The sequence below is a fragment of the Brassica rapa genome, chromosome A08 (assembly GCF_000309985.2).
Source record: "Brassica rapa cultivar Chiifu-401-42 chromosome A08, CAAS_Brap_v3.01, whole genome shotgun sequence".
In the NCBI taxonomy this organism is placed as follows: Eukaryota; Viridiplantae; Streptophyta; class Magnoliopsida; order Brassicales; family Brassicaceae; genus Brassica; species Brassica rapa.
This window is the reverse complement of record NC_024802.2, coordinates 15,548,556-15,561,693: the sequence shown is the minus strand read 5'-3', so window position 1 is coordinate 15,561,693 and position 13,138 is coordinate 15,548,556. Positions and strand designations below refer to the sequence as shown.

Here is a 13,138-nt window from a genome sequence, read left to right as displayed (position 1 = left end):
TTACGATATTTTCTAAGCTCACACAAAAGCAATGCAGTTTCCACATTATTCAGCTCAGCATTCACAATGACAGGATATGTAGAATTCGGACCTAAGAAAGCGTACCTGAGCCCTTTGGGAAGTTTTAGCTCAACCTTGGGAGCCTTAAGCTCGCTCCAGGGATCCTCTGGTTGGTCCGGTGTAGGGGTCACTCCAAATGGAGTGGTCTCGCTCCTGTTGCTCTCCTCCCCCAGACTTAGACTCGACACCATTCTCCCCATACTCCTCGCGGAGTCAAGCATCTTGGCATATCCATCTGCATCAATGTTCACCACACTCTGCTCGGCTTCAGCTCGCGCCAGTGCAAATTACAGTGGGTCTTCGGTAAGAATCTCCTCGATCATTCCTTCTTGTGGTTGGAGCGGATCAATCCCTTCATTGACCTCAAAGGTTTGCCCATCCAACATCGGCTTCTTTAGCAACTCATCCATCTCGAATTGCATAACTATGTCCCCAAGATTCAGATCAATCTTCCCTTGTCGCACATCAATGCTGGCTCCAACAGTACATAAGAATGGTCTTCCCAAGATGAGAGGATCCTTAGACTCTTCTTCCAATTCCAGAACAACAAAGTCTGCTGGAACAGAGGTGTTCCCCACTTTCACTTGGAGATCCTCTAGAATACCAACAGGGGATTTGACTGATCTGTCTGCGAAAACCAAGGACATCTTAGTCGGTTTGAAATGCGTGTATCCTAGACGTAGAGCTACAGAGTACGGCATGAGATTCACGCTGGACCCAAGATCAACCAAGGAGCATGCGAAAACTGTCTTCCCAATCTGGATAGAGAGGACAAATTTGTCGGGATCCCCTTGCTTCTTAATTTGCCTGTTCTGAAGCACTGCGCTGCACTCCTTGGAAACCGTCATGAACTTGCTCTCCTCTGATATTTTCCCTGAGATCAATTCCTTCATAAAACTGTGCATGGAGGGCATCATCTGGATCGCATCCATCAACGGAAGTCGGACGGTTAGATCCTCCAGCATCTTCCTGCATTTTATTTCCTCTTTGTCCTTACGAGTGACCTTCACTGGAACAGGGTAAGGGACCTTCGGAATGTATTCGCGAGGAGGAACAGCCTCTGGAATCGGACGCACTGCTTCAGCTGGTTGTTCTGAGCCTGGCGAACCTGTTTCAACTGCTGGCTCTGTATTCCCCTCATCTGCTGGTTCTGACTCTTTCTGCTTCCCCTTCTCAGCCGCGGTGAACCTCCTCCTTTCTGGCTCGGAAAGTTGCTTCCCGCTTCTTAGCTGAACCGCATTGCACTCCTTGGGGTTTTTGTCTGTTTTACCAGGTAGAGTACCTTGCTTCCTCTTGACACTCTCGGCTGTCTGAGCTATCTGAATGTCCATCTGTCTCATATGGCTTGCGACATTATCATATTTGGTGCTCAGGTCTCCAAACATATGGTTCATTCTAGTATTCATCTCGGTAGTGACCTGGTTCAGAGCTTTCCCTTGGAGCTGTTGTCCTTGGAGGAGTTGCTGCAACATGGTTTTAGTTTCATCTTGCGGAACAGTGACAGGGGTGGAGGTAGCGACTTGAGTGTTCTTGTGGTTCTGTATCTGAGGTTGATTGCTCTGTGGTTGGCTTAGAACATAGGTTCGGGGTTGATAGATCTTCTGATACCCCGAATACTGGCCCTGGTTGTTCTGCGCCGGATCAACTGGTTTGTCCTGCTTAGGCCAGAAAAGTTGTGGATTGTTCCTTACGTTAGGGTTTGGGTGGTAATTCTTCAGCTGCCACCCTTGTCCATTTACGTAGCTCACTTCCTGCTGATCGTCTCCTGCCTGCTTAGCTTCAAACGCCTTGTCGCCCGCACTCTTCTCAGGAGATGCTTCTTCCATTATGAAAACCTGGCTCTGGTTTCCCTTCAGCAGTTGGTCCACCTTCGCCGCTAAGTCGTCTATGCTGTTCACACTTTTGGAACGATCATGCTCCTTGTTCTTGTTGAGTGAACTAGAAGCCATGTTCTCAATCAGCGCGAATGCACCAGGGGTGGTCTGAGTCATGAAGTCTCCGTTACTAGAGGAATCAAGGGTGTTCCAGTACTCATAGCTCACTCCATCGTATAACACCTCCAATATGTAATCGTCATCAAACCCATGGTGTGGGCACTTCCTCTGGTACTCTTTATACCTCTCTCAAGCTTCATAAAAAGGTTCATCAGATTTCTGCTTGAAGTTGGAGATTCTATGCCTTAGAGCCGCGGTTTTGGACTTTGGGTAGAACTGGCTCAGGAATGCTGATCGAACCTTGTCCCATGAGGTTAGAGAACCGGTTGGGAGAGATTGCAGCCAGCGTGCAGCTTTCTCCTCGAGAGAAAATGGGAACAGCGTGCACTTGACGTAATCCGGTGGCACTCCATTAGAGCGAGAGAAATTGCAGATCCTCTCAAAGGCCTCTATGTGGTCCATTGGTATGTCTGAAGTGAGGCCACTGAATGTGCTCTTCTATACCAGACCTATCAGTGCACGTTTGATCTCATAATCTTGTCAAGTACAGGGTGGAGGATTGATGGGAGAGCGGTTAGTAGCAAAGTTACTCGGAAGGTTTCGCTCCCCAATAAGAGCACCACGCTCCTCTCGCGCAGCGTTCTCGGCTGCTTGCTCTTGTGCAGCTTGTTGCTGATTCTGGATGGTTTGCTGCATCTGCTGCATCTGCTGTTGCTGATTCTGCATTTGTTGTTGAATGAGTGCCAATGCAGCAGTGAGGTCATCCATATTACCATGATCACCCATGTTGGTGTCGGTTGTTCTTGGCTGTTGACGGTTCTGTCTTTCTAATCTTGCGAGTTCTTTGTTAGTCAGCTGATGTAGTGGTCCTTGTGCGTTGCTCCGAGTATGTCTACTGGTCATGCACTTGGATCATCTGTTCCAACAAAGAAGTAAAGCAAGTTAGATATCTCAGACTAAATATTAAACTGAAAAATAAAGGTAAAAGCTTAGTCCCCGGCAACGGCGCCAAAACTTGATACACTAAAAATGAATCCTTGCTACTGTCAAGTTAACAGTGGTAGTTGTAATATTTGAGATTCAATCCAGAGGACCAGTTTACTCTTTACTCTTATGAGTTCAATGTTAAGCTGAGAAACAAGTTGTGGGAACCGAAATTCGCACTGTCGATTTCCGTTTAAATAAGGAAACTAAGAAAACCCTAGTTTCCCAGAGGACCCGGATATCTGTTAATTACCACACGTCAAGCAATCAGAACACGAGAATAACAACGATAAAAATAAGAAATCGAAAAGAGAGCAAAGTAGATCTTATTCCGAATCTGCGTATGAGCGTTACAACAAGGTATAAGCCTGGGCTCGAGAGCTGTCGGCGAGATTCCTAGTTCTAGCAACCCTAAGACGGCTAAACCTAATTGAGTCGCAGCTCGAAATAACAAAAACGGAAAGTTGCCTAAATCGCTCTAAGTGCTAAGTTTGCTCTGAAAAAGTTCTCCCCCTGCTCCTCGCCTAGGACTCCTTATATACTAGCTCCAAGGTCGGTTTACGCTTTTACTCTTCTGCCCTTAAGCCGTCATAGCATAAAAATGGAGATATTCCATTTTTCCCGATCTTCACAATTATCTTCAAAACTTCCGTATTTATCCGCGGAAACTTGACATTTATCCTTCCTCGTGGGCCAAGCGCGAACCATGCTGTGGTTCACGGGCTTTTGGTTAGGAAAAATCGTAGGATGGGCCTCGAGTCGTGTTTTAGGTCCCTTTGGGCCGTCTTCCGACTCGACACGTTTACTACGAGTTTTCCGCGGTTTCTAATCCGCGAAGTTTGATCGATGAATTAGAATAGCGGGAAACATAGACTGAGCTTGCTACGGTCTACGGGAGATAGCATTCGAAGGTTTGACGAGAATGCAAGGACTGGTGTTGTATCGATGTTCGGAAAGGTTCAATCGCTACACAGCGACCGAACTTTGGCTCGAGCCCGGTCGCTACGTAGCGACCGAGCGGGACGAGCGCTCGGTCGCTACGTAGCGACCGAGCTTTGGTTCGAGCTCGGTCGCTACGTAGCGACCGAGCGGAACGATCGCTCGGTCGCTACGTAGCGACCGAGCGGGACGATCGTTCGGTCGCTACGTAGCGACCGAGCGGGACGATCGTTCGGTCGCTACGTAGCGACCGCCTTGGCTTGAGTTCGGTCGCTACGTAGCGACCGAGCGGGACGATCGTTCGGTCGCTACGTAGCGACCGAGCGGGATGGACGTTCAGTCGCTGCGTAACGACCTGTTTCGAGCTTTCGTCGGACGTCTCGATTCTTTCTTCCGCCAAGCTTTTTCGTAAGGAAGAATCTATTTCGAAAAGTACTCTTCGGAGAAACTCTTATTTTCTTCTTCGGACGTTTTGAATGTTAAATTTGTCGTAACCGTTTTTGACCCCAACAGTTAGCCCCCCAGCCTGTTAGAGTTGTGACTCTAGCGGGCGGATAGATGACTTTGACAAGGTTAAGTGTATTGGACGAAATTTACAGTTAAAACTCCGCGGAAAAAAGTTGTCGAGGCGACATTCCGAACCCATACTTCTATAAGTAGTGAGCTCTTGTCATTCATTTTCTTCACACCTTTCCTCCTTCATTTTCTCCAAAAACCTCTCTAGTTTCATAACTTTCCTTTCAACATGTCTTCCTCCCAAGGTGATAAGAAGGATTCCGACGTCGAGATGGGTGAGGCCACTTCTCCGGCTCCGGTTCCAACTTCTCCGGCGGAAGTGCCGGCTTGTGTTGCCGGTCATCTTTCTTTCCGAGAGAAACTAGTTCGTCGCCAAGCCGAGAAAGAATTGGCTCAGACTGGCTCCGAGTTTCCGTCTTCCTCGCAGGTCGTTGCCCCGTGTCATGGGACCGGCGTCGCGGCTCCTCCCCGCAAGTCCTACCTGCGGGATCTTCCACGACTCCGATCCTCGTCGAGGACAAAGAGAAGGCCGCTGACTCTATGCCTCCGCCTCCAGCCAGAAAAGAAATCGTTCTGGCATTGCGTGCTCCTAGCGCTGTCCAGGCTACTCAGCCTAAGAGTCGGAAGAGGAAACTGGCCAAGAGCGGTGACGGGGAGACTTCGCAGCGAGGTGGGTCGAGCCTAGCATCGGGACTTCGCGGAAAGGTTTGTTTCTTGTTTGAATTCTCGATCGTCTTTCGTGCATTCTTTTCATGGACTTAGTCTTAAGAATTTTTACCGTTCGCAGTTCATATCGTTGATCGATGGGATGATCAGCGAATGTGGTTCTGAGACCAGTCGTCTTTCCGGGGAGTTGGTGGAGCTTCAGGGCAGATGGTCCGAAACCGAGGCTATGTTGACGGCTGTCGAGGACTCTCACTCTGCGAAAGTGTCGAAGCTCGAGGTTGCGATAGGAGAGCTTGAGAGGGACCTCGGGAAGACGGCGAGTTCCTTGCTTAAGGAAAAGAAAACCAGGAAGGCCAAATCCTCGGAGGTGCGTCGACTCCAGCGTCAGATCGAGAGTGACGCTGGACTAGCGCGCCGCGGGATCCAAGAGGCTACGGATGCCCTTCGTGCGGAGTTTCAGGCTCGCTTGGCGAAGATTTCTGCTTCCCTGGGTTCCCTCGAGTGTATCCGGAGCAGGGATTTCGCTTTGGCGACGATTGAGGGCGGGATGGCCGTGGTTCGGTCGTTCCAAAGTGAGACTCCCCGACCTTGGAGGCCGAAGAGGCCCGACTGTCCGGCTGCAAGGGAGATATGGCGGCCGAGGATGGCGATTTCGGTCTCATCCTGGCCGACCTAAAATCCGCTTGCTTCCTTCCGACGTGTCCAGAAGACCCAGAGGGGAAAGATCCGATGGTCGGAGAGAACGGAAGCGACGCGGCTCCAGGCTCGGACGAGGCGGCGGGTGAAGAGGGAGCGTAAGTTCTGAGGGTGACTTGGGTTAGATCTCTTGCGAGAGATTTGTTTTTTTTTTTTATGTCTTTATGCTTCGGCCTTGAACGGCCTTGTTTGTATTTCGGGACTGGCCGTGTGTGGCTTTGAATCCCTGCCGCTCCGCGGCTTTATGGTATGATAATCGGATAACGTTTTTATGAATTTGTGAATAGTGGGGAGGAAGGTGATGAGTTGTCGTCTCATATCCTTCTTCGATTGTGAAATGTTTTATTCGAGACCTGTTTCGAGAGTTCTTCCGCGAGATGTGAACTCTGCGGGGGCGCTGAAGGTATCGAACGTAAACATAGAGGCGTGGTTTAAGAATCTCTTATCTTTCGATATCATGCCTTTGAGATGTTAGAGACCAGTGCGCTGGGTTTAGGGCAAGACCTAGGTTTACTTTCGGTTTAAGGATTGTGCGGTGACTAACCGGCTATCGTTTTTCCTGTCGCGATTTCTTCCTGATTCGTATCGATGTAAAGTCCGCGAAAAGTTCTCGGCTTATACGACTTGTTTGATACGAATCGAGCATCTCTCCGGAGACCGGAAGTGCTAGACCAAAATTTCGGATTTCTTTTATAGCGCTATTATCCTTGTGTCGGATGTAAGAGAGTCATCTCCATGAGATGGCTATGTCTGTTTAGGACGTTTGTGAGTTCGATGTGATCAGCATCGGACTTGGTGGCGTGTGCCGTTGTTTTGATTAATTTGCGCAAAATAAATGTTAATGTGTGCATATATGTGTCTTTTTGCGGAGATTTCGTTTGCTCGGAAGAAAACCAATTTTGAGGCATCTTTTGCGACGTCTCGCGATGCTAAAGGTTCGATTCTCCCAAGCGGCCGACCAATTTCCGAAGACCTCGTTGCGATTTCGCGGGTGAGGATGTTTTGATAAGTCGAAAACACCAAAAGTGCGGTAAGAAGTTTTTCGATTTTTTGGGAGTATACGAGTATACGTACCCACTCCCCCCTTTTTAATAAGGGAGGACAGCTGAATTTGCCTTTCGGCAAACTGCCTACGTACTCCTTGCGGAGATCAAGCCGTCTCGTAGTTCAGTGATTGCGAGTTGGTTCGTTTAGTGATAGTATTTTTTGAGATGCATCGCATTCCAGGTTCTAGGGATTTTTATGCCCTGCATGTTGGCTATTTCGTAAGAACCTGGTCGGACGACTTTTTCGATTTTATAGGGACCTTCCCAGTTTGCTCCGAGTTTTCCCGCGTTTCGTTCAGCGGTGTTTTGGAAGACTTTGCGAAGGACCAGATCTCCCTGATTGAACCTTCGGTTCCGTACGTTGGAGTTATAGTATCTCGCAGCGGCGTGCTGGTAGTTTTGAATTCGGATGAGCGCTCGATCCCGGCGTTCGTTAATGAGGTCGAGATCGTCCAAGAGCATAGCATTGTTGAGTTCCTCTCGTTCGGGTAAGAACCTTCTTCGAACACCGGGAAATTCTACTTCCGCGGGAATCATGCACTCCGCGCCGTATACCAAGGCGAAGGGAGTTTCTCCCGTTGCTCGCCTTGGGGTGGTACGGTGAGACCAGAGGACTCCCTCGAGTTCGTCGGCCCATCTACCTTTTTTGGCCTCCAAGCGTTTCTTCAGTCCGTCGAGAATGGTCTTGTTGATTGTTTCAGCCTGTCCGTTGCACTGCGGATATCTGGGAGTTGACTTGTTGAGTCGTATCTTCCACTTTTCGCAGAATGCCTCGAATCGGGTGGAAATAAATTGAGACCCGTTATCGGTTACGATTTCGTAAGGAACTCCATGCCTACAGATGATGTTTTTCCATACGAAATTCTCGACTTGGACGTCTTTTATACTCGCGTACGAGTCCGCCTCTACCCATTTTGAGAAGAAATCGGTAAGGACTAGAAGGAAACGCTTTTGCTTTGAATTATGCAGAGGTCCGACAATATCCATGGCCAGCGCATAAAGGGATAAGGCGACGTGATGGAGGAAAGAACTTCGGCGGGTTGTCGGATAGTTGGCGCATGCCTTTGGCATTTTTCGCATTTTCGTGCGAATTTTTCGCAATCTCCGATCATTGTTGGCCAATAGTACCCGTGGCGTTTGATTTTCACGGCTAGTGATCTTCCGCCGGAATGGTTGCCGCCTGAGCCGGAATGTATTTCCTCCATTACTTTCCTCGCCTTTTCTCCTTCCAGGCACGTCAGGAGCGGTCCGGAGAATCTCCACTTGTAGATTTCGCCGTCCACTGTTACGTAGCGTGCGGCCTGTGTTCGGATCTTGCGAGCTGACCATTTTTCGGCGGGCAGTTGCCCGTCGATAATGTAGTCTCGAATCGTCTGAAGCCATGGGGTATCACAACCGTAATCGGATTGCTCCGATGGTGGTGGTATCGTAATCTCTTCTTCCTCGTCGTCTTGACCCTCTATGAGATTGACAACGACTGGGGGTCCGATACTCGGATGTTCGATGAACTCGACCGGAATTACCCTTTTGAGTCCTGGATCGGAACTTGATGCTAAGGCCGCGAGGGCGTCCGCCTGGACATTCTCGGAACGGGGATCCGGGGGTAAGGGCGAAACAGTCGAAGTCTTGAGCTAGACCTTGGACCAGTTTGAGGTACGCGTCCATCCGTTCGTCTCTGGCTTCATATTCTCCGCTGAATTGACTGGCCACTAACTGGGAGTCGCAGTAAGCGTGGAGATTGCGTATTTTTAAGCCGTGAGCCAAACGTAGACCTGCGATCAATGCTTCGTATTCGGCCTCGTTGTTTGAGGCATGGAATTCCAGTCTGAACGATTGTTCCAGGATCTCGCTTGTTGGAGATGTGAGACGGATCCCGATACCCGATCCTTGCTTGGATGAAGATCCGTCGACGTGGAGGAGCCAGGTGGAATTTGGTTTCCTCGTTGGTTATTGCTCCCGTTGGAAGTTCGACCAAAAAGTCCGCGAGCACCTGTGATTTTGCGCTCGTCCTTGGTCGGTATTCGATGTCATACTCGCTCACCTCGACCGCCCACTTCGCCAATCGGCCTGATTGACTTGGGCTATGCAAAATTGTCCGTAAGGGAAAAGTCGTGAGGATAACAATCGTGTGGGATTGGAAATATGGTCGTAGTTTTCGGGCCGATGTTACGACCGCGCATGCCAATTTTTCCATCAACGGATACCTAGATTCGGCATCCAGCAAGGTTTTGCTTATGTAAAAAATAGGTCTGCTCTCCCGCGTTCTTCCCTGATCAGGACTCCGCTTACGGCTGTTGCCGATACCGCGATGTACAAGAACAAAGGCTCTCCTTCCACGGGTTTTGCGAGGACTGGAGGAGTAGCTAAATAACGCTTCAGCTGTTGGAAGGCGTTTTCGCACTCTTCCGTCCATTCGAATTTTTTATTTCCTCGCAGGACGTCGTAGAAGGAGGGCAGGCACTTATCTGTGATCGTGAGATAAATCGGTTAAGTGCTGCGATTCTGCCGGTCAGTCTTTGGACTTCCCGTTTATTCTTCGGCGAAGCCATCTCGATTAGAGCGTTGATCTGTTTTGGATTTGCTTCGATACCGCGGTTGGTGACCAAGTAGCCGAGGAATTCTCCTGATGCCACGGCGAATCTGCATTTCGTCGGGTTGAGCTTCATGTTATGGGAGTTTAGTTGTGCGAAGCATTCTTCGAGATGTGACACGTGATCCCTTGCTTTGAGGGATTTGACAAGCATGTCGTCGATATAAACTTCCATCGTTTTTCCGAGTTGTTTGGAGAACATTCGGTTCACGAGTCGTTGGTAAGTTGCTCCAGCGTTTTTGAGGCCGAAGGGCATTACCTCATAGCAATAGGTTCCGCGATCGGTAATGAACGCAGTCTTCTCACGATCGTCGGGATTCATCCTAATTTGATTATAGCCTGAGAAAGCGTCCATGAAGGATAGGAGTTCGTTGCCCGCCGTGCTTCTACCAATCGATCGATATGTGGTAGAGGGAAGCTATCCTTTGGACATGCCTTGTTTAGGTCGGTAAAATCTACGCAAACTCGCCACTTCCCGTTTTTCTTTTTGACTACTACGGGGTGGCGAGCCAGTCGGGGTATCTTACTTCCGTTATCGACCCAACTTTAAGCAGTTTTCGACCTCATCGTTTACTGCGGTAGCACGTTCGGGTCCCAGCTTCCGTCTTTTCTGTTTGACGGGTTTGAATGTTGGGTCGATGTTCAGCTCGTGACATGTTATGTTAATGTCGATTCCTGGCATATCTTCCGCAGCCCACGCGAAAGTATTAAGGTTCTTTTTAAGACAGGTTATGAGTTCTGTCTTTTAAAGGCTCGTGGAGATTGGCTCCGATCTCGACGCAGCGTTCTGGGAAGGCTTCGTCGAGACAGATCGTTACCACGGGTTCACAAGTTGGCTCGCGTTTTTCATCTAGAGCTGCGAAGATACGAGATTGCCAGAAGAATTCCGCTGAATCCTGACTTCGCGTATCTTTGCTGGAGGTCTCTTTCTCCGCTTTCTTAGGAGTAATTTCGAGGATCGGTCTCTTTCGTTTTAGTTCCGCGGCGAAACAAACCTGAGAAACTCTTGGATTTCCCCAGATTACCTCGACTCCGTTAGGGGTCGGGAACTTGAGGCAAAGATGGTAGGTTGATGGGATTGCGCGCATGGTGTTCAGCCATGGCGTCCCCATGATAACGTTGTAAGATGCGGGGCGGTCGACGACTAGAAACTCTGTGATGTTTGTCACGGTTCCGGCTTTGACAGCGAGTCTAATCGATCCGTAGGCCATGGTCGTTTCCCCCGAAAGCCCTAGCAGTGGGCTTGGGCATTTTGCGATCTCGGATTGACTGATCCCCATCTTTTCAAGAGTGTCTTTGAAGATGATATCGGCCGAGCTTCCGGTATCGATTAGTACTCTAGCGACGTCGATATCTCGAATTGTCAACTCGATAACAAGGAGATCGTTCCGAGGTTTGGCTCGATCGACCGTTTCTCCCCCCTGAATGAGATGACATTCGCGCACGTCGAATCTCGCATGTCTTTCCTGATCGTTGAGTGGTTTTTGCGGGTTAGATTGATCCGTAAGTCCCCCTCCTTCTAGCGCCAAACTGTGGGAACCGAAATTCGCACTGTCGATTTCCGTTTAAATAAGGAAACTAAAAAAACCCTAGTTTCCAGAGGACCCGGATATCTGTTAATTACCACACGTCAAGCAATCAGAACACGAGAATAACAACGATAAAAATAAGAAATCGAAAAGAGAGCAAAGTAGATCTTATTCCGAATCTGCGTATGAGCGTTACAACAAGGTATAAGCCTGGGCTCGAGAGCTGTCGGCGAGATTCCTAGTTCTAGCAACCCTAAGACGGCTAAACCTAATTGAGTCGCAGCTCGAAATAACAAAAACGGAAAGTTGCCTAAATCGCTCTAAGTGCTAAGTTTGCTCTGAAAAAGTTCTCCCCTCTGCTCCTCGCCTAGGACTCCTTATATACTAGCTCCAAGGTCGGTTTACGCTTTTACTCTTCTGCCCTTAAGCCGTCATAGCATAAAAATGGAGATATTCCATTTTTCCCGATCTTCACAATTATCTTCAAAACTTCCGTATTTATCCGCGGAAACTTGACATTTATCCTTCCTCGTGGGCCAAGCGCGAACCATGCTGTGGTTCACGGGCTTTTGGTTAGGAAAAAATCGTAGGATGGGCCTCGAGTCGTGTTTTAGGTCCTTTGGGCCGTCTTCCGACTCGACACGTTTACTACGAGTTTTCGCGGTTTCTAATCCGCGAAGTTTGATCGATGAATTAGAATAGCGGGAAACATAGACTGAGCTGCTACGGTCTTCGGGAGATAGCATTCGAAGGTTTGACGAGAAATGCAAGGACTGGTGTCGTATCGATGTTCGGAAAGGTTCAATCGCTACAACAGCGACCGAACTTTGGCTCGAGCCCGGTCGCTATGTAGCGACCGAGCGAAACGAGTGCTCGGTCGCTACGTAGCGACCGAGCTTCGGCTTGAGCTCGGTCGCTACGTAGCGACCGAGCGGGACGATCGCTCGGTCGCTACGTAGCGACCGAGCTTTGCTCGAGCTCGGTCGCTACGTAGCGACCGAGCGGGACGATCGCTCGGTCGCTACGTAGCGACCGAGTTTGGCTCGAGCTCGGTCGCTACGTAGCGACCGAGCTTCGGCTCGAGCTCGGTCGCTACGTAGCGACCGAGCGGGACGATCGCTCGGTCGCTACGTAGCGACCGAGCTTGGCTCGAGCTCGGTCGCTACGTAGCGACCGAGCGGGACGAGCGCTCGGTCGCTACGTAGCGACCGAGCTTCGGCTCGAGCTCGGTCGCTACGTAGCGACCGAGCGGGACGAGCGCTCGGCGCTACGTAGCGGACCGAGCTTGGTTCGAGCTCCGGTCACTACGCGGACGATCGGCTCGGTCGCTACGTACGACCGAGCTTGCTGAGCTCGGTCGCTCACGTAGCGACCGAGCGGGACGATCGTTCGGTCGCTACGTAGCGATCGAGCGGGACGATCGTTGGTCCGTACGTAGCGACCGAGCCTTGGCTGAGTTCGGTCGCTACGTAGCGACCGCGGGGACGATGTTTCGGTTGCTACGTAGCGACCGAGCGGGACGGACGTTCAGTCGATGCGTAACGACCCTGTTTCGAGCTTTCGTCGGACGTCTCGATTCTTTCTTCCGCCAAGCTTTTTGTAAGGAAGAATCTATTTCGAAAAGTACTCTTCGGAGAAACTCTTTATTTCTTCTTCGGACGTTTTGAATGTTAAAATTGTCGTAACCGTTTTTGACCCCAACACAAGTGGGTTTGAGAATTAATTGGACAAAAGTAACAAGAATGCCTAGGTAATTTCGAATTCCTCAATTTAAATGAAGCTGGCTTGGGTCAGATCGGATGTTAATTGCAGAACGGAAAACTATTCAAGTGCGATGAAATGCAGTCTTAGAACTCAGATCACTCACTGGAACAACTCACTATCGTGATCTTGTTCCCTATGCGTGTCGGTCTTGAATCCTAAGCTCTCGCTTCGAACAAGACGCGATAGCAAGCCTTATATGCAAGATCTGATTAGTTTATTTAATACCCTAATATCTATCTGCTGATTAAGGATACAAAGCTCATTTAATATATGTCAACTTATCTCCTAACGGTTAGTAGAGGATAAATCAAAAGAGTAGAGCCAACATAAGTGATCAGTTACATGCAGGCAGTAAGATCAATATGAACGAAGAACAGTTGAGATCACTTATTTGTGTTCAGTTCATGCGGCTAA

General features: G+C 49.4%; 1 protein-coding gene and 1 non-coding gene across 2 annotated transcripts; one reads left to right on the top strand and one right to left on the bottom strand.

The window, feature by feature from the left end:
• Positions 1-347: 347 nt before the first annotated feature.
• On the bottom strand, positions 348-2,780 carry LOC108870445. The gene is made up of 3 exons (XM_033278100.1): positions 2,543-2,780; positions 2,239-2,464; positions 348-2,178 (listed from the first exon to the last, which is right to left on the bottom strand). Exons 1-3 carry the CDS (start codon positions 2,778-2,780, stop codon positions 348-350), a joined length of 2,295 nt encoding a protein of 764 aa, XP_033133991.1.
• Positions 2,140-2,246, top strand: LOC117127645. Its single transcript, XR_004450665.1, has one exon. It is a non-coding gene; the product is annotated as a small nucleolar RNA R71 (small nucleolar RNA).
• Positions 2,781-13,138: the final 10,358 nt, after the last annotated feature.

What these genes read in the sequence shown, in the direction of transcription:
- LOC108870445 (XM_033278100.1), bottom strand. Translation starts at nt 2,780, where the DNA reads ATGGGTGATCATGGTAATATGGATGACCTCACTGCTGCATTGGCACTC. An exon ending in TCCCATCAATCCTCCACCCT is followed by an intron (nt 2,465 to 2,542) that starts GTACTTGACAAG and finishes GCCTCACTTCAG; the next exon opens with ACATACCAATGGACCACATA. An exon ending in TCCAAAACCGCGGCTCTAAG is followed by an intron (nt 2,179 to 2,238) that starts GCATAGAATCTC and finishes AGCTTGAGAGAG; the next exon opens with GTATAAAGAGTACCAGAGGA.